At 44.4% G+C, this 24,290-nt stretch overlaps 1 protein-coding gene across 2 annotated transcripts in view; it reads left to right on the forward strand.

The window, feature by feature from the left end:
- The window catches only part of SLC22A3 (solute carrier family 22 member 3), a 427,361-nt gene that overhangs the window by 343,831 nt on the left and 59,240 nt on the right, over nt 1-24,290 (forward strand). For both annotated transcript variants that reach the window (XM_073671408.1, XM_073671407.1), the window contains one exon: nt 5,787-5,904. In XM_073671408.1, coding sequence (XP_073527509.1) covers nt 5,787-5,904 — 118 coding nt within the window. The remainder of the gene's footprint in view (nt 1-5,786; nt 5,905-24,290) is intronic.

Here is a 24,290-nt window from a genome sequence, read left to right on the forward strand (position 1 = left end):
TGTCAATACATGTGAATCCCCCCCATATAATGACAGTTCAATCGCTCAAAATCTGCAGCAGAGACTAGTGTCATGCTGCATTTGACATGCTGCGGGGGGGGTTTTTTTGTACGTGGCCATGATCAGGAGCCACTGCAGGTTTGATGCTGCTTGTTTATACAGCGGCAGATCCTCAGCGTCCAGATGTTACGGTATAGTGGATGGGATCTCTAGAAATCCCATGTCCACTATCCGTGCATCTGAGGCTGCAGATCACCCGTGGACACTGACATGCGGCGCGTCTTTCAGGACCGCAGGATGTCAAATTCTCCTGCAGAGTCGCTAATCTCCGTAAAAGAAATTTGACCACTAGAATGCATAGAATGCAGTAAATCCGCATGTTTCAGTGAACATATGTGGATTTACCTGCGTTCAATAGAATGCAACGTTTTGGATGCAGCAAAAATATGCCTCCAAAGCGCTGCTAAGTCTGAATCATGGGTACAGAGCCTACAATTAAAAAGAAAAAAAAATGGCGCGGCTCCCGCGTCATTTTTATAACCAGCAGAGGGAAAGCCAACCACTGGGGGCTGATATTAGTAGCCGGAGAGGGGGCCATTAGCCAACAATGTTCCCTGGCTATTAATAACAGCCCACAGCTGTTTGCTTAGCCTTTACTGGCTAGATTACAGGGGAATCCCAGAAAAAAATTGACTTAGGGTCCCCCTGTAAAATCTAGACAGAAAAGGCTAAATATACAGCTGTGGGCTCATATTAATAGCCAGGGAAGGGGCCATGGATACTAGCCCCCTCCGTGGCTAATAATATCACCCCTCAGCAGTCCCAGAAATGGCGCATCCATAAGATGGCTCTTCCCACTGCCCTGTAGCCGTGACGAGTGGGGTAATGGGGTTGGGTAAGACTCCCCCATTACTAACCGCGTAGTAAAGTTTTCTCCGCTTTTTCAATAAAAGACACGGCCAAAATAAAGTATTTTAATGAAAAAAAAATACAGACGGTTTTAATAATATTTTTATTATACGCTCAGTCCCCAAAGCCCTCGATCTTCTGTAAAAAAAAAATAAAAAACAACCATACCCCTCACCTGTCCGCCGTCATGAAGTAGTCCAGATTGTCCCTCGCCGATCCGGGTCACTTCTACAGCAGTGACATCAGCAATCACTGTAGAAGACTGCAATGTACACTGACAGGGGTGTAATCACTCCTGTCAGTGTACATTTCTGCTGCAGGAGTGAGGTCACTTGGGTTCATCAGCTGAAGATTAACTGATCAGCCCCTGTGACCTCAGCATCAGTACTAGTGGGAACATTTTTGAGAATGTTCCCACGAAGCACCGGTGCCGTAAAGTGAGGTCACATGACCTCTCAGCTGATCTTCAGCTGAGTGCTCACGTGACCTCAGGTCCTGGCAGCACAGTGATGTACACTGTGAGCACACTCCTGGCAGTGTACCGCCGGGCTGAAGACATCGCGAGGACCAGGAGGACATCGGGGGACGACGGACAGGTGAGGATAGTGGTTTTTTTTTTATTATTATTTCATTTTACAGAGCACGCAGCCCCGGCTCGGCTGAGGACACTACTACCCCCCTCAGACGCGCCGCTCTCACTGTTATCAGCGGGAGCGGCGGTCGGATGATGGCAGTAGTAGTCCTCCCCAGCCGACCCGGGTACCACTTCTATGTGCGTTTTTCCCTCCCATTGACTTTAACTGAACCACAGCAAATTCGCAGGTATAAATATTATTTGCTGCAGTTCAATTAAAGTCAATGGGTGGGAAACGCTGTAGAAACGCTACATAGAAAGGACATGCTGTGTTTTTAAACACAATAGCAATCCTGAGAGGAAATTTCCGCACCATGTGCACAGCACATCAGGATTGTCATTGCATTAGCTGGCAGACCAATTACCAAGTGTTTTTGATGCGCTTCTGAGTGGAAAAACCGCCACGAAAACGCATCAAAAACGCTACGTGTGCACTTAACCTTGGGGGTTGGGGCAATGGAAAAAAATATAATTCTGCTATTGCTTTTGCATTTTTTAAATAAACTCTGTGGTTTAAAATGTGTTACATTTACAGCACAGACCAAAAGTTTGGACACACCTTCTCATTTAAAGATTTTTCTGTATTTTCATGACTATGAAAATTGTACATTCACACTGAAGGCATCAAAACTATGAATTAACACATGTGGAATTATATACTTAACAAAAAAGTGTGAAACAACTGAAAATATGTCTTATATTCTAGGTTCTTCAAAGTAGCCACCTTTTGCTTTGATGACTGCTTTGCGCACTCTTGGCATTCTCTTGATGAGCTTCAAGCACCCCATCACTCTCCTCCTTGGTCAAATAGCCCTTACACAGCTTGGAGATGTGTTTGGGGTCATTGTCCTGTTAAAAAATAAATGATGGTCCAACTAAACGCAAACCGGTTGGAGTAGCATGCCGCTGCAAGATGCTGTGGTAGCCATGCTGGTTCAGTATGCTTTCAATTTTGAATAAATCCCCAACATTGTCACCAACAAAGCACCCCCACACCATCACACCTCCTCCTCCATGCTTCATGGTGGGAACCAGGCATGTAGAGTTCATCCGTTCACCTTTTCTGCATCGCACAAAGACACGGTGGTTGGAACCAAAGATCTCAAATTTGGACTCATCAGACCAAAGCACAGATTTCCACTGGTCTAATGTCCATTCCTTGTGTTCTTTAGCCTAAACAAGTCTCTTCTGCTTGTTGCCTGTCCTTAGCAGTGGTTTCCTAGCAGCTATTTTACCATGAAGGCCTGCTGCACAAAGTCTCCTCTTAACAGTTGTAGAGATGTGTCTGCTGCTAGAACTCTGTGTGGCATTGACCTGGTCTCTAATCTGAGCTGCTGTTAACCTGCGATTTCTGAGGCTGGTGACTCGGATAAACTTATCCTCAGAAGCAGAGGTGACTCTTGGTCTTCCTTTCCTGGGGCGGTCCTCATGTGAGCCAGTTTCTTTGTAGCGCTTGATGGTTTTAACAACTGCACTTGGGGACACTTTCAAAGTTTGCCCAATTTTTCAGACTGACAGACCTTCATTTCTTAAAGTAATGATGGCCACTCGTTTTTCTTTACTTAGCTGCTTTTTTCTTGCCATAATACAAATTCTAACAGTCTATGCAGTAGGACTATCAGCTGTGTATCCACCTGACTTCTGCACAACACAACTGATGGTCCCAACCCCATTTATAAGGCAAGAAATCCCACTTATTAAACCTGACAGGGCACACCTGTGAAGTGAAAACCATTTCTGGTGACTACCTCTTGAAGCTCATCAAGAGAATGCCAAGAGTGTGCAAAGCAGTCATCAAAGCAAAAGGTGGCTACTTTGAAGAACCTAGAATATAAGACATATTTTCAGTTGTTTCACATTTTTTTCTTAAGTATATAATTCCACATGTGTTAATTCATAGTTTTGATGCCTTCAGTGTGAATGTACAATTTTCATAGTCATGAAAATACAGAAAAATCTTTAAATGAGAAGGTGTGTCCAAACTTTTGGTCTGTACTGTATGTCTTGCGACATTTATATTGTGTTTTTTTTACTGTTTTATAAAAACAAAAACACTTTTCATGGCAACAATGTTTTTTCTTAATAAACTTTGTTACTCCTTAAATTAATGTTGTGTCTAATAGGCATAGTTATGGCAGGCCTGTGAGCCTCCACCCTATCTAACCGCCTATATGTTCTGGTTGCCATCCACTGCATGCGCAGTGTTCCGTATGATCACTCCTGTATAGTATAGCAGCATTCACAAAGCTTTTAAGAGATATTAGGCCCTGGCACACTAACTTCAGCTGATATATTAAAATGGCTCTGAAGAGTCAAGTGTGCTACAAGTTTATAGCTTTGTTTAGCAAAACAATGGGGTTAATGCCACCATATATAGATGAGCTTTATGTTTTCTTGTGCTCTTCTGCTGTCTAAATAAAATATTTTGGTGAATATTCAGTCATTGTCACAGTATCCTCTAATATAAATGATATAATGACATTAAAATAGAGCAGCAATGTACATGCTCAACCAATACTTCAATCTCCTGTAATTTTATTTGGTAATATAGAGAACTTGGGGCCCCTACTCTAATAAACATGGGAGTGCCACACGTGGTGCTCCCAGAGATAGGTGATGTTACGATTTAGGCCATGACCCCACTATCAGTATTTGGTCAGTATTTTTTCTCAGGAGTGGGAGCCAAAACCAGGTGAGGAACAATCAGAGAAAAGGTATAATAGAAACAAGTCACCAATTCTGCATTTATCACCCACTCCTGGTTTTGTCTCCCACTACTGAGAAAAAATACTGACCGAATACTGACCAAATACTGATAGTGGGGCCCTAGAATGTAAATGTGTGTTCCTTAGTCCGGTCATCAGAACAACAGATGGGGAGGTTCTCCGCCCTGCGAGCTGCTAGGACTGGTGGAAATTTTAATTTACACCTGGACACCATATAAGGTGAGACCGCTCCACCCTTTTATGTATGTTAAACTTTTATTAGCAGACTGATTATAAATATTGTAGGGGATAAAGCCTTTTGTTGCTGACAGCACTAAGGGAAACAGATTTACATTCTAAATCAACAATTCCTTTACTTTCCCATCCCTTTACGTTAGAAATGGTTCCGAATGAGACTGTAGGAAAAGAGGTGTCCCAGCCTTTTATGTTTGTGCATTTCTTAATGGTTTTCATTTCTTTATGAAGATCAAAAAACTCCAGAACAAAAAAACAGAAAAATGCACAGAAAAACCAACTCTGAACTACCAAAAAATGAGAGCAAAATACGCTTCAAGTTTACAAATCTCCAGGGAAAAGGAGAGTTTCCTGAAGCATCTACAGCATTAAAGTGGTCATTTTTAAACTTTGGAAATATATGCAGTGTGAACACACCCTTAGTCAGTCTGGTTCCCACCTGGCCTAATCCGCTTAGTTGGACAGAAGAAACACAAAGTGTTTAAATGTATTGTTTGGGTATCAATTAAATTCTCTACCTGTCCTATCAACTCGCAGGGCTAAAAAATTCCCAATGTTATGCTGCCGTAAGGGAAATATCGTATTTTTTTGGGGGTAACTCCCCCCTAAATAAGATGTGTTTTTCAGTTCTTATCTGGGTCCAGATTTGTAGCTTTAAACACAAATAGATATTTAATTTCCATAAGATGTTTTCCCTATGAGCAAATTCACTTGCGTGACTATGCACATGGCACTTTATTTCACAGTGTCACAGCTTCTTTTATATTCTTTTGATAATACATAATTTAAGTATTATTATCTGGACATGTGCATTGTACCTTTTTTATTATTAAATGCTATTTGACATCTCTTTAGGGGTAGTGTTTATTAATATCTATTTCAGATATTTCTACATTTCTATTGGTCATCTTGCTGTTTTTTTGGGTTGTATCCCTAAGATAAAGGTTCTGGTGCAATGTGTTCATTTTCAAATCTTTTTCTTTGTCTTCTCTAGGCTTTTGTGTTTTGCTTTATAATTAAGATTTATATTGTTAAAATTTTGGAAGTGCAACTGTTCTTTTGTATCTGGCTTTCCTCCTTTTTGATTTACATATATTTTACAAGTATTTTTATTAGCACTCAATTAATTTACAAGTGGATTTCTTGGCACAAAAAAGATATTTGATATCACATTTAGTCCATATTCAATGAAGAAATGGAACATATTTTTGTATATGTTATGGCAATACCCATCTCAAATTTAAATTAACCATATAACCATCTGCTATGTGATTTATTTATAGGTTCATCCCAGAGTCTCCTCGATGGCTGCTAATACGGAAAGAGAAAGACAAGGCTTTACGTATAATGGGTGACATTGCTACACACAATGGAAGGTATCTCACCCCAAACTACTGCCAGGTACCCCAAGTAAAAATTTAGCCACCAACATATATATTAATATATTTTTTGTGCTATTTACTGCTTCTACACCATCTTGCTTTTTGCTGTTGACTTCACAGTCATTAGCTTACGGTCAATTTATTTTCTTCACATTAGGATTCAGACTGTTGCTTCCTTGGACTGAACCTCTTTCATGTAGATGCTATGTCACTTTATCCTGCATCACATTAGATCTGAAGCATGCCTGCAAAGTTGAGCCGGATAAAAGCAGGATAAAGGTTTTTGATGCTCCTTCAATGACTCATTGGCATAAAGCAACAGCTCATTCAGCCCAGTGTAGCATTCTTCTACAATTAAGGGAACTCATTGCCTTTCAAATGTGCCAAGAAAGATCAATGGGAACTTTGGTTATTTGTGTTTCTACAGAGAAAAAGCAGAAAAGTTTATCACCTTGTCAATCTCATTCTTTTATATTACGCCAACCTAGAAAAGCAATTCCATATCAACCCAAGTCTTTCACCCACTTACCATTTCCTCTAGAAACAATACATAGTTTTGGGGAATTTGGGTTCATTTACTGTTATACATTATGAAAAACTGAATCCCCAAATACTGGTTTTAGGGAGACACAATTGCAGATAGGAGGGGTTGTTTATTCACATGTGATCTTTGCACGATGACTTAACAAGGCCACTTTGTAAGAGCAGAATTAGCTTCTTTACGGAAATATGATGTGTCCTAGCCATGCACAAAAGAAAGTAAACAATTAAGGGGGTTTGCATGAAAATCGCTTAAAAAAATAAATTTTCTTTTGCCTGAGAGCCATATGTTGACAGACTGCTGTATACAGATTTTTTTTTTTTGCAGGAGATGTAGTTTTCATTGGTACCATTTTAGAGTACGTATTAGTGATGGGCGAGCACTAAAATGCTCAGGTACTCATTACTTGAGTCGAGCAAATCATAATGCTCGGGTGCTCGACCGAAGTAACGAGTATAATGGAAGTAAATGGGAAACACAAACAATTTTTCGCTGGCCCCCCCGGAGGTCTGGAGGGGTCTAAAAATTGCTCAGAACAATGGAAGCAGCGCTGAAATGGCATGGGAACAGCATGGGAAAGACACTTGGAGGCATTTCTGAATCCCAAGTCGCTGCTGGGAAAAATGTTGTCAGACTATTTGGCTATGTGCGCACGGTCCGTATTTGAAGCAGAAATTTCATGTGCGTTTCCGCATCTCCTTGGCAGGAAAAATGCATGCGGATTTTCCACGCGTTTTTGACTCGTTTTTTGCATGCGTTTTTTGAAGCGTTATTGTACTTCAATGAATGCTTTTTGGAGCTAAATAAAGTTATTTGGTGGGACATTGCTTAAACCTTGGATTGCCATCAGAACTGGGGTGAGTATATTGGTTAATTTGAATGATTAAAGAATGTGTCTGTTGGATTTCCAATAAAGTGTTTGCTCTGGGTCTGTGTGTTTATTTAACTCTTTACTTTATTTTAATTAGGTTTGGTCATGAAAAGGTCTGATTGACACCTTGACATCACCAAACAAAAGAGCTATGTATATATTAGCATTTCTATTCATGTAATTTATGCGGCTGCTGTGAGCTGCTATTTTAAGCTTGGGAAGGTGCCATTTGCAAACATGGTCCCTGGCCATAATTAACAGCTCACAGCTGTTTCATTAGCCACTATGTCTCCCCAATCAGTACTCAGCAAAACTTTGGACGCAGCATATTATTGTTGTGTCCAAAACACGGTGTTCTAATGCCACACTTTTGTCTGTACATGTGAATCCACCGCATATAATGAAACTTCAATCAGTCAAAATCTGCAGCTGAGACAAGCGTGTCCGCTACAGAAATTGAGATGCTGCAAGTGAGTTTGGGTACGTGGCCAAGGTCAGGAGCCGCTGCAGGTTTGACGCTGCATGTTTATACAGCGTCAAACCCGCAGCATCCAGATATTACGGTATAGTGGATGGTATCTCTAGAAATCCCATGTTCACTATGTCTGCATCTGAGGCTGCAGATCACCCATGGACATGAACATGCCACATGTCTTTCAGGACCGCAGCATGTCAAATTCTCTTGCGGAGTCGCTAGTCACAGCAACAGAAATTTGACCACTAGAAAGTATTGAATGCGGTAAATCCTCATGGTTCAGTGAACACATATGGATTTACCTGCGTTCAATAAAATGCAACGTTTTGGATGCAGCAAAAAATATGTGTTCAAAGCACTGCTACATCCAGATTGTGGGCACAGAGCCTAAAATAAAATTAAAAAATGGCGTGGGCTCCTGCGTCATTTTTATAACCAGCAGAGGGAAAGCCGGCCCCTGGGGGCCGATATTAGTAGCCGCGGAAGGGGCCATTAGCCAACAATGTTCCCTGGCTATTTATATCAGCCCGCAGCTGTTTGTTTAGCCTTTACTGGCTAGATTACAGGGAGACCCCAGAAAAAAATTGACGTGGGGTCCCCCTATAAAATCTAACCAGAAAAGGCTAAACAGACAGCTGCGGGCTGAAATTAATAGCCAGGGAAGGGGCCATGGATACTAACCCCCTCCGCGGCTATTAATGTCACCCCTCAGCAGTCCCAGAAATGGGTTATGGGGTTGGGGTTCACGTCAGCTTTGTAGTGGCAGCTGATGTGAAGCCCAGGTTAGTAATGGAGTGCATCTTTTTCAATAAAAAACAGGGCCAGAATAAATTATTTTAATGAAATAAAAAACACACGGTTCTACAATTCTTTTTATTACACTCCATCCGCGAAGCCATCGATCTTCTGAAAAAAAGGTAAAATAACAAACAACCATATCCCTCACCTGTCCGCCGTCAACGACGTAGTCCACGTACCGCCAACGATTGTCCCACGACGATCCGTGTCACTGCTGTAGAAGACCGCATTGTGTACTGACAGGGGTGTAAAATCACCCCTGTCAGTATACATGCTGCAGGAGGTCACTGGGGTTCATCAACTGATGAGCCCTGGTGAGCTAACCGCTGTGGGAGCATTCTTCTCGCTGATGTCGACGCAGTTCCTGGCAGCTCAGTATACTGCGGGGAGCGAGCGTGCTCCCCGCAGTATACCGCCAGCCGCCTGGAGCAGTGCATCGCCCCCAGGGACCAGGAGGACACCGGGGGGCGCCAGACAGGTGAGTATGAGTTGTTTTTTCTATTATTCTTTACTTTTTCTTTCTTTTTTTTTACCGCGGGAACGCAGGCTGGGCAGAGCAGACTACTGCTCCTCCCAGCCACGCCGCTCTCACTGTTATCAGCGGGAGCAGCAGTAGGATGAGAGGAGTTGTAGTCCTCCTCTCCCGACCTGGGTACCACCCGCAACGCGTTTTTGCTGTGAATTCACAGCCATTGGCTTTAATTGAAATGCAGCAAATCCGCAAGTATAGATATAATACCTGCGGGTTTGCTGCGATTCAATGCAAGTCAATGGACGCGAATTCGCAGCAGAAACGCCCAAACAATGGTCATGCTGCAGTTTTTAATGCAATGCATATCCCGAGCGGAAACTTGTGTGCACAGCATATCCGGATTGATATACCTGGAAGACCTATTAACAAGCATTTTTGCAGCGGGAAAACCGCCGCGAAAATGCGTCAAAAGCGCTTCATGTGCACATAGACTTAGGCCACTTTTCCAGACTGAAATAAAATATACAAAACCAATTGCAGAAAATAGAATAGATTTGAATCAGCCCTGAAAAGAGTTTTTTTTTTTTTGTACGTGGCAGCACCAAACTGTGGAGGAACACAAGTAACCCTGCCTATTTTGATGAATTTCTGAGTACAGATCGCCATAAAAATTATGAATCCGTTAATGAGTTTTTTGAAAAAAGCAATCAAGTTATAGACAGTGGAAGAGATGTATGTGACCAGAATGAAGACTCCTTTCCAAAAGATGATACCTAGCACCTGTCCCTATTATAAATGCAACTAACAGCAGTATTAATCGGAAATAGAATAGAATTTTTTTTTCCGTTGCAGCAGCAAGGATTATAAGGCATTAATTCCTGACTAGATGCCTGTAATACGTTATCCCTATCAGCTCACCGTACACGAATTGCAGATAAGAGAGGTAATATAGTAATATTGTAGAATATAGACTATATTTGAATCGGCCCTGTTTTTTTTTTGTATGCAGCAGCACCAAGGACTGTTATTTCATCAACCCTGCTTGGGAATATAGTGGAGTGTTTCGCATCTACTCAGCCTGATATGGAGGAGACCAGGATCTTCTGTAGTTACTGTTTCAAGTCTCCTGTCCCAGCTATGAAATCCTGTCTGCAGTGTGAGAACTCCCTATGTGACAACCATGGGAATAGACCAGAAAAAAACGCTGGATTTGAGTTTATGTTCCGCTGCTGTCATCTGGTGGTATTGAGACATCTGGACCACTCAAGCCCTTGTTCATTTTGATAAGAGTCAGCCTGTCAGCATTTTCAATTGACAGGCGGATGCTTCTATCAGTTATAATACCCCGGGCGGCACTTAAAACATGCTCTGACAAAACGCTAGTGGCAGGGCACGCCAGGACCTCCAAGGCGTATAGAGACAGTTCATGCCACGTGTCTAGGTTGGACACCCAATAGTTGTTAGGCACAGAGGAAACACGGAGGACGCTGGTATGGTTGGCAAGGTAATCCTTCAGCATCTTCCAAAACTTTTCTGTCCTTGTCACAGTACCCCTCGCATCAGGACCTGGGTAGTGGGAGGGTCTAAGAAAACTGTCTCAGACCTTTGATAGTGTTCCCCTTCCTCTGCTTCATCTGGTTTGTGTCTCAGTCATGTCTAATCCTTGGCTGCCCAAGGTGCTATGACCTCTGCCGCCAGCATTGTCAGATGGGAACTTTTTTAATAAATCTTCAGCTAGAGCCTTCTGGTACTGCAACATTTTCGTAGACCTCTCTGCCACGGGAAGAAGAGATGGAAAGTTCTCCTTGTAGCGGGGGTCTAGGGACAACTGAATGCTGCGCTGGTACAAGGACATGGTTGCTGACTGTGGTGGTTGCAAGTGTGCAACGACATGTGCAGGGTGGGAGGCATCTTCGCCTGTGTCATGGACACGGGATTGGTGTGCACTTAGAACAGCGGAAGAGGCAGTGGTGTCACCCGCAGATGCTGTTTCTGGATTCTGGAGTTTGGCCCTAGTAGTTGGGTGCTTTGCTGTCATAGACCTGAGCATGCTGGTGGTGGTGAGGCTGGTAGTTTTGCTGCCCCTGATGATGCTGACATGGCAGATGTTGCAAATGGTCTTTTTTTGGTTAACTGGACAGTATTTAAAAAAAGCGCCAGACTCGGGAATACCTAACCCTTGGACTGGCAACTTCTCTCATGGTGTTCTGGGGAACAGTTGCCCGCCTTGTGTCTCTGGTCACCCCACTGCCTCTTCCTGCCTGTTGAGATTTTGCAGATCAATCCCCCTCTGCGCTGCTGTCCTTGCTATGTCCGAGCAAGAGGCCTGAATCTATAAATGGAAATGTGAACAGCTCTTCGGAGTGTCCAAGTGTGGGATCACTTGTCTCCAGGCACTCAGCATGGTGGGAGGAAGGAGGATCAGGGGGAGCAAAATGTGGTCCTGACTCACAGCTAATGAGACTGGACCGTGTGGAAGGCATGGTGGTGGCAAACTGACTGGAAGCATTATCTGCTATCCAACCAACAACATTTTCACACTGCTCTGGCTTCAAGACTGGTGTTCCGCGGCCCCCTAGAAAGTGGGACAGGAAGCTAGGTCGACATGATGTTGGTGCTTCTTGGGGTCCCTCAGCAGGCACAGTTTCATCTTGCCCATGGCCTTTGCCTTTGCGTGCGTCCTCAGCATCACATCCACTTCCTCGTTCCTTACCATGCACCTTGCCCATTTTAAATGGAGTTTAATATTTTGCAGCTTGCAAAAAAATGTCAAAATCTCAGGATTAATACCGCAATATTTGATCACGTCTGATGACCAATTCTTTTGGGCACTGCCGGTATAACAATGCTATTGGTCAGCAAACAAGTGTGGATATGTTTTGAATGCACAACTGGCACACTTTAAATGAAGTATAATATTTTGTAGCTTCCAAAAAAAATCAGGATTAATACTGCAGTAATATTTGACCACCTGAGATGATGGACAAGTTTCTCTGCTTGCACATTACAGCAATGCTATTCAAATCCACCAAATCTGGCTATATGCTGCTAACAAGCAAATGGATCAGTACAAATTGTGTATTATATTGCTTTTCACCAAAATTAGCAGGATTAAGAGCAAAAAGAATACTATTAGCCCTGATATCTAGGGACATTAATAGGAGTTCCAGCAGCAGAAAGAACGTGCAATGAACCCTATTCTGTACTATACTAGCTCTCCACAAACTCTGCCTAACTAGTGCTATCAGCAGGATTAATATTCTTCAGAATGAAACCTTACAAGGACTGTTAGAGTAGATTAATAATAGTGGTGTGGAATCTCTGTTTCAAATAACCGCCAATTCTCTTCCTCGCTCAGCGGCAGCTCTCCCTACTCTGCCTCTTTGCCCGGTAGACTGTGACGTGCATAAGGTCCCGGGTTTTATATAGACCTGGTGACTAGTGTTGAGCCACCCCCGTAGTGTTCGAGTTCGGTTCGGTTCGTCGAACACCCGTGTGTTCGCCGAACTGTTCGTCGAACTGTTCGTCGAACACCTTCAAACACCGTTAAAACCAATGGCAGGCAAACAAAAACACATAGAAACACATAGAAAACACCTTCAAAGGTGTCCAAAAGCTGACAAACTGCTCAGAAGACACAACTAACACATGGAAAAGTGACAAGTACATATAGTCATGCGAAAAGAAAAGAGGTGGAGGAGTAAAAGGAGGGAGAGACACAGATATAGGCATGTCATGCCCTTCTAAAATCCAAAAAGTGAGAAGCCGAGACGGCCAGTCCGCTCCTGCCCGTGCCACCTCCGTGTCGCCGGGTTTGTGCCAGAGCCGCGGTGAACCCTGACGGCCAGCCCCCCTCTCCCAATACTGGTGCCTGTCCGCTGGTGGGTCGAGAGAGCCCCCCTGTGGTGGAGGCAGCTCTAAGCTTTTTAATTTAAATTGTCCCTCTAATTTGAATGAATACACTTTAAATCCATTTACAAGGATCTATTGGAGGGCAAGTCTCATGCCAGCAGCCGCGTAATTCCAGCTCCAGTAGCGTCCACTAAAGCTGCTGCAGTTAAAAAGCTTTTATAAGGATCGAGCTCGGCTGTCCACCGCAAGGCATCCTAGTGCCAGTCCCAGCCCCTATGCCTTGGGGTGCCTCCTGATGCTCTTCACTAAGTATCCCGTGGTCCCGAAGCATTTCCTTTGAAAAAATGAAGTGTCCAAACTACAGGTGGTGTAGCTTGCTTAACAGCCGGGATAATCCGCTGACTAGCAGACACTGCTACTAGGCACAAAGTATTTCCTGGGCTAGATGCAGTTAAAAATTTGTAAGTAGATACTCTCGTTGGATGCTGAGAAAGCATTCCATAGAGTCTCCTGGCACGCCATATATGATTCTCTTAAAAAGCTTGGGGTAGGGGTCTAGGGGACCCTTTTATAGCCAAAATCACGTCCCTGTATCACAATACGTCACCTAGGCTGAAGATAAATGGAACTGTAGCACCGAGGGCTCGGTTGCTACAGACGTATTGCACCTCACCCAGAGGTGTGATATCTCACTCTCAGATAAGGATGGAGTGTGGATCAGGACCCGACACCTGCATGCATTACACCACATTGCCGTGGGGCAGGGCGACCAATATGCCCCTGAGATGGGCACAACAGTCCCTGTCCCTGGCTGGAGTGGGGGGAGGGAACACTGAGGAAGGGGAACCCTGCAGTGCAGGAGCAGGGAGGAAGCAGTTCCTGAGTGCATTGAGAAGGGAGTATAAAAGGTGGGCACCATCTTAGTTCAGTGCAGAGAAGTCTGAGCAGAAGTGGCAGGGAGCAGGGGCTCTGCATGAGCTCTGCTCCGGAGGCGGGCCTAGTAACAGAGGCCCAGGCCTGCAAGAGGGAGAAGGAAGGAAGAGGAGCGGAGAAGGCTCCAGGAACGAGGAATGAAGGGATCCCAGGGGTGCGGACGGGCGAGTCGCCACCGCACGCCCGAATCCACCTGCGTGGAGGGGTCAGGCCAAAGGGGGAGACCGGTCCCCGAACTAGTGGAGGCAGGAAACGACCCTCAGCTAGAAACCGGAGGCTCTGACATTTTATGTGGCGCAGCCCCTTGCTCCACCCGCTAGGAAGGCACCACATAGGGTCAGGGAAACTGGCGCCAAGTTTACCAAGAGGAGGCCCGAGGCAGCCGGACAGAAGTGTTGGTAAGAAAGGCCAGACAAAGGACACACAAAGGGGGTCCTGTGAAGCGCTCCAAAGTTATCTGGGAGTTGTCTGAGCCCCTCACCTGGTGAGCACAGTACGACGTGGGCAGCCGTTACCTGCAGACGTGGTCTGGATAATAAGAACCGTGAGTAAAGGCCCTGAACTGCATCACTGACTCCGTGTCGTTACTGCTGCTGCCCTGCACCATCACCCCCATCCTCCGCATACACTGCCCTGAGGCTATACTCCTCCCGTGGGGAGTTATGCTACGCTCTGCTGCACCCACAACACCAGCCTTAGCGGTCTGCCCTGTAGCGGCGGTTCACTCTGACCGCAATCCACGGGTGGCGTAGTCGGACATTTAAACATCAAAACCACATAAATAGTTCCGCCACTGGTTTGACCGCCCTGAGCCACGGAACCGGATCGCCGCCACGAAGACTACAACCACCAGCATCCACCAAAAAGGGTCCGGCTCCGGGTGTCCCAAGGCCCAGGGGGCGCGTCAGAACATTTTCATCACCTTTCACAATCACCAATGGGACAAGGCAGGGATGTTCTCTGTCCCCTCTCTTATACATCCTAGTGACGGAGCACCTGCTCTCATCAATTCGCCATAACCCCAATATTAGGTGGATTGAGGTGGGAGGCACCGAGTACAAGTGCTCTCTATTTGCTGATGATGTCCTAGTATATATCACTCAATCACATATATCCATCCATGCTGTTATGGCTGAAATAGATCACTTTGTTACATGGTCAAATTTTAAAATCAATGCAGCGAAGTCTGAGGCCCTCGATGTCTCCCTCCCCAAATCCATATAGGATTCCATCCAGTCCAACTTTCCCTTTGCCTGGCCCTCACAGGGTATCAAATACTTAGGAATTCCTATTCATAGAGACCTCTCCCATCTATGTTATCTTAATTTTGGGCCCTTTATTGAACAACTCCATACAGACCACGGTTGGCAAGTTAGAACTGTAAGATTCACTACGTGAACCACTGGTGTTTTGTGGAAAAGCACATGTACACTGTGTTCCAAATTATTATGCAAAAAGTGTTTAGGAGTGATAAGGGAAGAATTTGTTTGTTTGTCAGTTAAACTCATTGATGGTGATGTGTGTCAGGGCTCTTTATATCACTGTAAGCAATTGCAGACACCAGTGCTAATTAGTTTGTCAGGTGTGTCCAATGAAAGGCAAGACTACTTAAGAAGGCTCTCTCACATTATTCAGCAGCCTACATTTTCTGCCAAAATGGGAAAGAAAAAGGATGTGTCGGCTGCTGAGAAGCAACAAATTGTGGAGTGTTTAGGTCAAGGCATGACTACAATCAACATTGTGCGATGATCAGGATGAAGTGTCTTGGCAATCAAGAAGTATGTAGCTGATTCACAGTACACACGTGTGCGTGCTGATAAGGGCAAATTGAGGACTCTTTCCTACAGGCAATTACGTCAGGTTGAAAGAGCAGCGGCAAAAAAGCCTTGTCATAGCAGCAGACAAGTTTTTGAAGCTGCTTGTGCCTCCAACGTCCCCCGAACAACAAGATGCAGGGTCCTTCAGAGGTTTGCAGCTGTGCATACGCCATCCTGTCGACCTCCTCTATCCACTTCACACAAGCAGAAACGGCTCCAGTGGGCCAAACATTACATGAAGACTGATTTCAAAACTGTTTTGTTCACGGATGAGTGCCGTGCAGCGCTCGATGGTCAAGATGGATGGAGTGGAGGATGGCTGGTTGATGGACACCCCACGCAAACACGGCTACAGCGCCAACAAGGAGGAGGTGGAGTAATGTTTTGGGCTGGAATCATGGGGAGAGAGATTGTCGGCCCCTTTAGGATCCCTGAAGGCGCTAAAGATGAACTCCATAATGTATGTGGATTTTCTCAAACAGCACTTCCTGCCATGGTTCAAGAAGAAGAACCGTGTATTTCACAGCAAGATCATTTTTCTGCATGATAATGCACCATCTCATGCTGCACATAAAACATCTGCATCTCTGGCTGATATGGGCATAAAAGGGGACAAACTTATGGTGTGACCCCCATGCTCCCCTGACCTCTACCCCATTCAGAACCTTTGGAGCATCATTAAAAGGAGTGTCTATGATGGCGGGAGGCAGTTCACATCTAAGCAACAGCTCTGGGAGGGTATTCTGTCCTCATGCAAAACAATTGAAGCAGAAACCATCCAAAACCTGACAAATTCAATGGACGAGAGAGTTCAGAAGCTCCTTTCGAACAAGGGGTCCTATGTGAAAATGTAACATCACCTAGAATAAAGTTTTGAGTTGAAAACTGTTTGATTTCAGTTTCTAACAACCTGCTAATGCTTATAATTTCAAAAATGACCATTTTTTTGGTCTTTATTAAAATGAAAAAGTTGATCGAAAAGTTTGGGGGATCTAAGAGTGTGGCAACCCAGTAGTCATGATTACTTCGAATTCTGACAATATGAGGGTCATGCTGCAGGTAGTGCAGCAAGAAGGCACTTATGTGTCTTGCGCATCTCGGAGCCCCAAAATTATTTTCCGGGCTAGATGCAGCTAAAAATTATTTTTAATTTTAAATCTGGTGGAGCTTATTATAGATGGCCTAATAGGATCAGTGCTGCACACTGCTACAAAGCCCAAATTATTTTCCAGTCAAGATACAGATAAACATGATTAGTAATTTGAAAGCTTAAAACGGTTGGTAGGGTGATTTTAACCAATCATCAAGCTTTTACTCTCCCCAGGATGACACAGGGGTAGAAAAGTCGTTTCGGATCCATGATTTGTTCATCTTTATGAACGTGAGTCTGTCTACATTATCAGTGGAGAGCCGCGTGCGCTTATCTGTCAGCACACCACCAGCAGCGCTGAACACACGTTCAGACAGAACGCTGGCTGCGGGGCATGACAAGATCTCCAAGGCGTAAGTGGCTAGCTCCGGCCATTTATCCAGATTGGAAGCCCAAAAAGAGCAAGGGTCCAGTGACACAGTCGTGGCTTCAATGTTTACTTGGAGATACTCCTGTACCATCGTCTCTAGGCGTTGACTATGTGTCAGACTTCTTGTCTCCTGTGGCCTTGCAAAGGATGGGCTAAAAAAGTGGTGAAATGATTCCGCAAAATTGATGTTACCACCAGATACTGTGGTTCTGTTACGGTTTGAGTGCTGAACACTTGACGGTCCCACGGTTGGCAAGTTGGAACTGTGAGATTCACTACGTGCACCACTGGTATTTTGTGGAAAAGCACATGTAAGATTCTGCAACAGTCTCTGCTGATACTCCTGCATGCGTGCATCCCTTTCTATGGCAGGAATAATTTCTGCAAATTTACTTTTGTACCGGGGATCTAACAGTGTGGCAACCCAGTAGTCAGGATTATTTCTAATTCTCACAATTCGAGGGTCATGTTGCAGGTAGTGCAGCAAGAAGGCACTCGTGTGTTGCGCATCCAGGAGCACCAAGTCCCTGTTGTGTTGGTGGCGAGGTAACAATCATGCTTCCTTCCTCTGTCCTCTCCCCCCAACCTCGCACAACAGAAATGTGATCAAGGTCTCCCTCATCTGATGAGTCTTCCATCAGTTCGTCCTCCACTTCTTCCTGGGCTCCTGCACCTTCCTCACTAGTTTGGCTGCTACCATGCGCCCTGGTAAAACCATCTCCCCCACCCTCACATGCCTGCCGCCTTGGTGCTGCCGACCGTCTGGACCTTGCAGATGTTAGCCCTTCCGCATACAACTCCTCCTCCTCTACTTCCTCCACCTCCTCTTGTGCCACCACCTGACTCCGAATTCTGTTTAACATGTGCTCCAGCATGTAAATCACCGGAATAGTCATGCTGATAATGGCATCGTCAGCACTAAACATCTTCGTCGCCATTTCAAAACTGTGCAGAAGGGTGCATAGGTCCCTGATCTGAGACCACTCCTCCAGCGTGATTTGCCCCACCTCTGAATCTCGTTGGCCCAGGCTATACGTCAGAACGTATTGCACCAGGGCTTGTCGGTGCTGCCACAGTCGCTGCAACATGTGCAGAGTTGAATTCCACCGGGTAGGCACATCGCATTTTAGCCGGTGAAGTGGCAGGCCCAACGACTTCTGTAGAGATGTAAGTCGCTGAGCTGCGGGATGCGAACGGCGGAAGTGAGCACACAGCGACCGTGCCCTCTGCAGAAGGCCATCTAGTCTGGGATAGTGGGCTAAAAATTGCTGGACAACCAGGTTCAACACGTGAGCCATACAAGGCACGTGTGTGACATTGCCCCGGCGAAGGGCCGCACCCAGGTTTGCAGCATTGTCGCACACGGCCTTCCCTGGTTTCAGGTCCAGTGGAGACAACCATTCATGAAATTGGTTCTCCAGAGCTGACCACAACTCCTCAGCTGTGTGACTCACATTTCCCAGACATTTCAATGTAAAAACCGCCTGATGACGTTGAGCCCTACTGCCAGCATAGTAAGGAGGTGTGCAGGATCCCTTCTGCGCAGTTAGAAAGCTTGTGGCATGACCAGACAGGCTTTGGGTGCAGGTGGAAGACCGAGAGGAGGTTGAGGAGGCAGAAGCAGTGGAGGAAAAATGACATAAAGAGGATTGACGCACAACTCGTGGGGACGGCAAGACTTGGACAGCAGCCCCTTGTCCTGCTGTCACCATAGTTACCCAGTGCCCAGTCAGCGACATGTAACGCCCCTGTCCATGCCTACTCGTCCAAGTGTCTGTGGTGAAATGCACCCTGTCACACACAGAGTTTCTCAAAGAAGCGGTGATGTTGTGTGCGACATGCTGGTGGAGCGCAGGCACACCTTTCTTTGAGAAGTAGTGCCGACTGGGCATCTGGTACTGGGGCACTGCGACGGACATAAGGTCTCGAAAATCCTCTGTGTCCACCAGGCGGAAAGGCAGCATTTCTGTAGCCAAGAGCTTGCAGATGGTGAAATTCAACCTCTTAGCTTTCTCATGGCTAGGAGGAAATGGTCTTTTACTTGTCCACATCTGAGGGACCGAGGGCTGGCTATTGTGCTTAGACGGGGTTGATAAGGGTGTCCCCGGCAAACTGCCGGTCTGTGAGGAAGATGCAGGCGGACATGTTAGGTTGCCTTGATCCAAAGGTGGTGCTATCGATGTCGGACAGCGCTCAAGACCAGCTGGTGTTACCACCTCCAAAGAAAATGATGACCTGCCAATCACGCTGGCTGTTGCGGGTAAAGAGGTGGCAGGTCTGCGCCCCAAAACAGGTGTGACTGCTGTCCCCCCAGTCACAGAGGATGAAGAGGCCGCGGATGCACAAGATATGGCAGACGGTGGTTGGCCCGGCCGGCTAGACCGCATTGTAGCACACTGAGCTTCCCCCTGCAACTTATGCTTCATGTCCATGTGCCGGTTCATGCATGAAGTACTCAAACTATGTATTTTTTGGCCTCTACTTAGCTTTTGCTGACAAATGTTACAGATAACACGAGTTGGGTCATCTTTATCGATCTGAAAAAATGCCCAGGCTATGCAAGGCTTAGCACCCATGCGACCTGAAGAGCCACCACGACTTGTGGTGAGAGGCAGAGTTGTGTTTGAGGATGCAGTTGTTGACGTGCTTCCAGTACTACGTCTCTGTCCAGGAAGGCGCAACCTGACCTCGTCGTCACTAGCATCTTCCTCCACCTCCTCTGCTGACCTCATCTCTTGGCTGACTGTGGGTTGACAGTAAGTGGGATCTCCGACCTCATCATCATCACCCTGTGCGTTATCACACCCGTCGTCCTCAGAGCCAACCTGTTCCTGCCCTGACAAAAAACTAAAGTTGTCGCTCCAATCAGGTATTTGAGTCTTATCATCGTCTTCCTCATTGTCTCCACCAACAGGAGTTACAGTTTGGGAATGAGGGTCTACATTATGGTCAGAACCTTCTGCGTCTGGTCCTGGATCCGACTCATAAAGATTCTGGGCATCAGTGCAGATCATTTCCTCGTCTGGATTCACAGAAGCGCTGGAGTCGACCTCTGATTCCCAGGCTATAGTATGAGTAAACAGCTCTGCAGACTCAACCATCTGTTCTACCTCATACTCAGATGGGCAGCTGGAGATTTGGGAGCTGTGAGGAAGCAAGTGCGATTTGGGTGACACCTTTGAGGACTGGAGTATTTGTGATGTTGAAGTTGATGTGGAGGAGAGCCCACTTAAAGGAGCACTTGATATCCGTTGAAGCACCTGCTGTTTTTGTGCCTCATCTGGAATTTGTAGCGATTGGCGTGGCCGTAAGAAAGGGATCTTATCACATTGTCCGCTAAAAGAAGTAGACATTTTAGTTTGGCTGGAAGATGGTCTTTCTTCTGCACCTACCCCACGGACACAACCTTTTTTCCCCTTCCCAACACGCCTATTCCCCTTTCCACCAGCAGCAGGCCTTTTTCCACTCATTTTGGTGGTTAACTAATTCACAACTCTGGAGTTGTTTGCACAAAAAAACAATGGATGGTAACCGAGCAGAGCTGAGTGGCCAAACTGTGGTATTAGGCCAAAACTATTGGCTGGGTTAGATGCAGAAAAAAATTATTTTTAATTTGCAACCTGATGGAGGTCAGTATAGATGGACTAATAGACCAAGTCCCACACACTGCTAGAAGCCCAAATATTTTTTCAGAGCTAGATGCAGAAAATTTTTTTATTCAATTTGCAACCTGATGGAGGTCAGTATAGATGGACTAATAGACCAAGTCCCACACACTGCTAGAAGCCCAAATATTTTTTCAGAGCTAGATGCAGAAAAAAATAATTTTTAATTTGCAACCTGATGGAGGTCAGTATAGATGGACTAATAGACCAAGTCCCACACACTGCTAGAAGCCCAAATATTTTTTCAGCGCTAGATGCAGAAAAAAATTATTTTTAATTTGCAACCTGATGGAGGTCAGTATAGATGGACTAATAGACCAAGTCCCACACACCGCTAGAAGCCCAAATATTTTTTCAGAGCTAGATGCAGAAATTTTTTTTATTCAATTTGCAACCTGATGGAGGTCAGTATAGATGGACTAATAGACCAAGTCCCACACACTGCTAGAAGCCCAAATATTTTTTCAGAGCTAGATGCAGAAAAAAATTATTTTTAATTTGCAACCTGATGGAGGTCAGTATAGATGGACTAATAGACCAAGTCCCACACACTGCTAGAAGCCCAAATATTTTTTCAGAGCTAGATGCAGAAAAAAATTATTTTTAATTTGCAACCTGATGGAGGTCAGTATAGATGGACTAATAGAACAAGTCCCACACGCTGCTAGAAGCCCAAATATTTTTTCAGAGATAAATGAAGAAAAAAATTATTTTTAATTTGCAACCTGATGGAGGTCAGTATAGATGGACTAATAGAATGATGCTATGCCCAAAAGATTTTACTTCACTAGGTGCAGTAAAAAAATTGGTATTCTATACACAGGTGGTATATCTTGCAACACAGATAGGCTACTCCACTGACTAACACACTCTGCAATAGGCCAAAAAGGATTAGCTTTGCTAGATTCAGCCAAATGCTGTGAAAAAAACTTGCACAGCACTGGCACAGACCTGCCTGGCAAAAACTGATAGGAACTGATGTAACCTAGTCCTGAAAAGGACTCCAATTACAATTAGTCTTTACTCCCACAATCTATCTATTTAAGAGCACAGACCTGCCTGATAAAAGTCGTAGGAAATGCTGTAACCTAGTCCTTAAAAGGACTGCAATCACAACTATTCCCTACTCCCAAGCTATCTGTATATTTGTGCGAAAATTGGCTTGAAATTAACAAGGTATAGCGCACACAGCAACAGCGGTGCCGTCTAACACGCAGCTGCAGCAGTGAGAAAATGGTGGCGACGGGGAAAATGGCTTGGTCTTATAGGGCAAGGACATGTGACATACACTGCCAATCACACATGCCCTTGCTTGTGTGAAAAAAAGCACTTCGCTCCGTGTGTGCGCTGCTGATAGGCTGACAGATTGCACCTCCCCACTGCAAATGCGGGAAAGAGAAAAAAAAATGGAGATCTTCATTGTTCCTGCAGAGATCCATCCCCTGCCCCTCCCCCCGCCCCGCTGTACACTCAAACTGCGTATTAACATTAATTTTCATCATTACTGAGAAAAAATCCAGTTATGATTTTGGTGCACGAACAGTTATCGAACATAACCTCGAACAGCCGAATTTTTCTCAAATTGTTCGTGTTCGCCGACCGGCTCGAACACCGCCCAAAACAGCTCGAATTTGAGATTGGCGAACAGTTCGAGTAGAACAACGCTCATCTCTACTGGTGACGCTATGCGACCAGCCAATAACTGTAATGCCACAACCAAAATGGCTATAGCATTAAAGTGACTGTCACGCAATCCCTGCATAGTAATTGACTGCCTAATATGCTCCAAACATGAGGGACAGGGACTCGCGCTCCCGCACAAACATTCAAAAAATACTCACCGACTAACGAGCATCTCGAGCACTGTGATGCTTGGGCGAGTAACAAATAGTGGCGAGCATGCTCGCTCCGCACTAGGGTTGATCCTACTGACAGATCTCTTTTTAAAAAAAATGTGCCCGTATTTGAAACGTAACATTTTTATATTTCTATTGACCATGTCAGGGTTTGTTTTTGTAAGTTGAGTTTCAGTATTTTTGTTACAATTTTAGTATTCATATGACTTCGAGGCGGAATAAATAAAATAGCTATTTAGCCATTTTTTTATGCTTAACTATATAGCACCATCATATTCCGCATTGCTTTACAGAAATTATCATCTCATGCAAACACGGAAGAACATACAAACTCTTTGCAGATGTTGTCCTAGGTGGGGCAACAGTGCTAACCACTGGGTCACCATGCTTCCCTAATTTTCATAGTTTATACAAAAGTGTGGGAAATACTTTTGCACTCAAAAAGCAGTAAAGCAAAGAGACTTATACCTAAATGCTTGAAAAAAGAATAAACACATTAGAAAAATATGCTAACTCTCAAACTGTTAAAATTGAAACAATTTTATTATGAAATATAGACAGTAAATATATGTGTAATAGTAAATGTGGCGGTATCTGTTAATAAAATATTAAATGAAAGAAATGAATAAAAAAAGTAGATAAAGAGTCCAGTCCAAGTATATTGTACAAAAAATAGAATTGTTAGTATCTTGTGGGACCCTTGCATTAGAAAAGAACTAATGTCCCAGCATATCATGAACAGAATGTTTTGATTCTAATGTGTAACAATAAGATGTTAAAAATGTAAATTCCTGTTAGATTATTCTAAATCCAAAATCAAGATGATTTGGCTGGAAATAATCTGCATCCACTTTGGATTACTCATGATTTGTGATTTCACGCGGGGTGCATATGGTGAATGTTGCAGCTGTAGGTGCTTATTATTAGATGGTTCTCAATCCACAGGACGTCATGTAGGCAAGATACTTGGTTGGAAATAGTCTGCATCCACTTTGAGTTGCTCACGGTTTGTGGTTTAGTCTCTATTTCCAACTAAATCATTTTGTGGATTATTTCCAACAACTCATCTTGTTTGCATGATGTCATTTGAGTTTACAATCATCCAACAACTGGAATGGACATTTTTTAACATCTTATTACTACACATTGGGATTGAAACGTTCTGTTCTTGATATGCTGGGACAGGAGTTAGCTTTTTCAATTTCGAGGGCCTACAAGATGCTAACAGTTCTAGTTTTAGTACTATATACTTGGACTGGACTTATTTTATCTGAATTTCTTTTATTAATCTCTTTAATTTTAATATCTAATATATTTTATTAGCAGATGTAGCTCCATTACACGAACAGTGTGTGAAAGAAGTATTAAACGTGTCACCAATTTTCTAAGTAAATATATTTCTAAGGGTGCTGCATGAAATTCTCACGAGATGTCGGTAACATCCCATCTAATCCACACAGACAAAGAAATTAAACCATAGATGGAAAGTCAAGACACCAGCTGAAATCTATCAGTAATTAAAAAGCAATCCTGCCTCTTAGTGAAAAATATCAGCTGGTTCAACTTTTGGCCTATAAAAAGGTGTCTCATTACCATGGTGCCACA

This window comes from Phyllobates terribilis, unplaced genomic scaffold (genome assembly GCF_046119375.1).
Source record: "Phyllobates terribilis strain yellow unplaced genomic scaffold, ASM4611937v1 Scaffold_3__8_contigs__length_932513732, whole genome shotgun sequence".
In the NCBI taxonomy this organism is placed as follows: Eukaryota; Metazoa; Chordata; class Amphibia; order Anura; family Dendrobatidae; genus Phyllobates; species Phyllobates terribilis.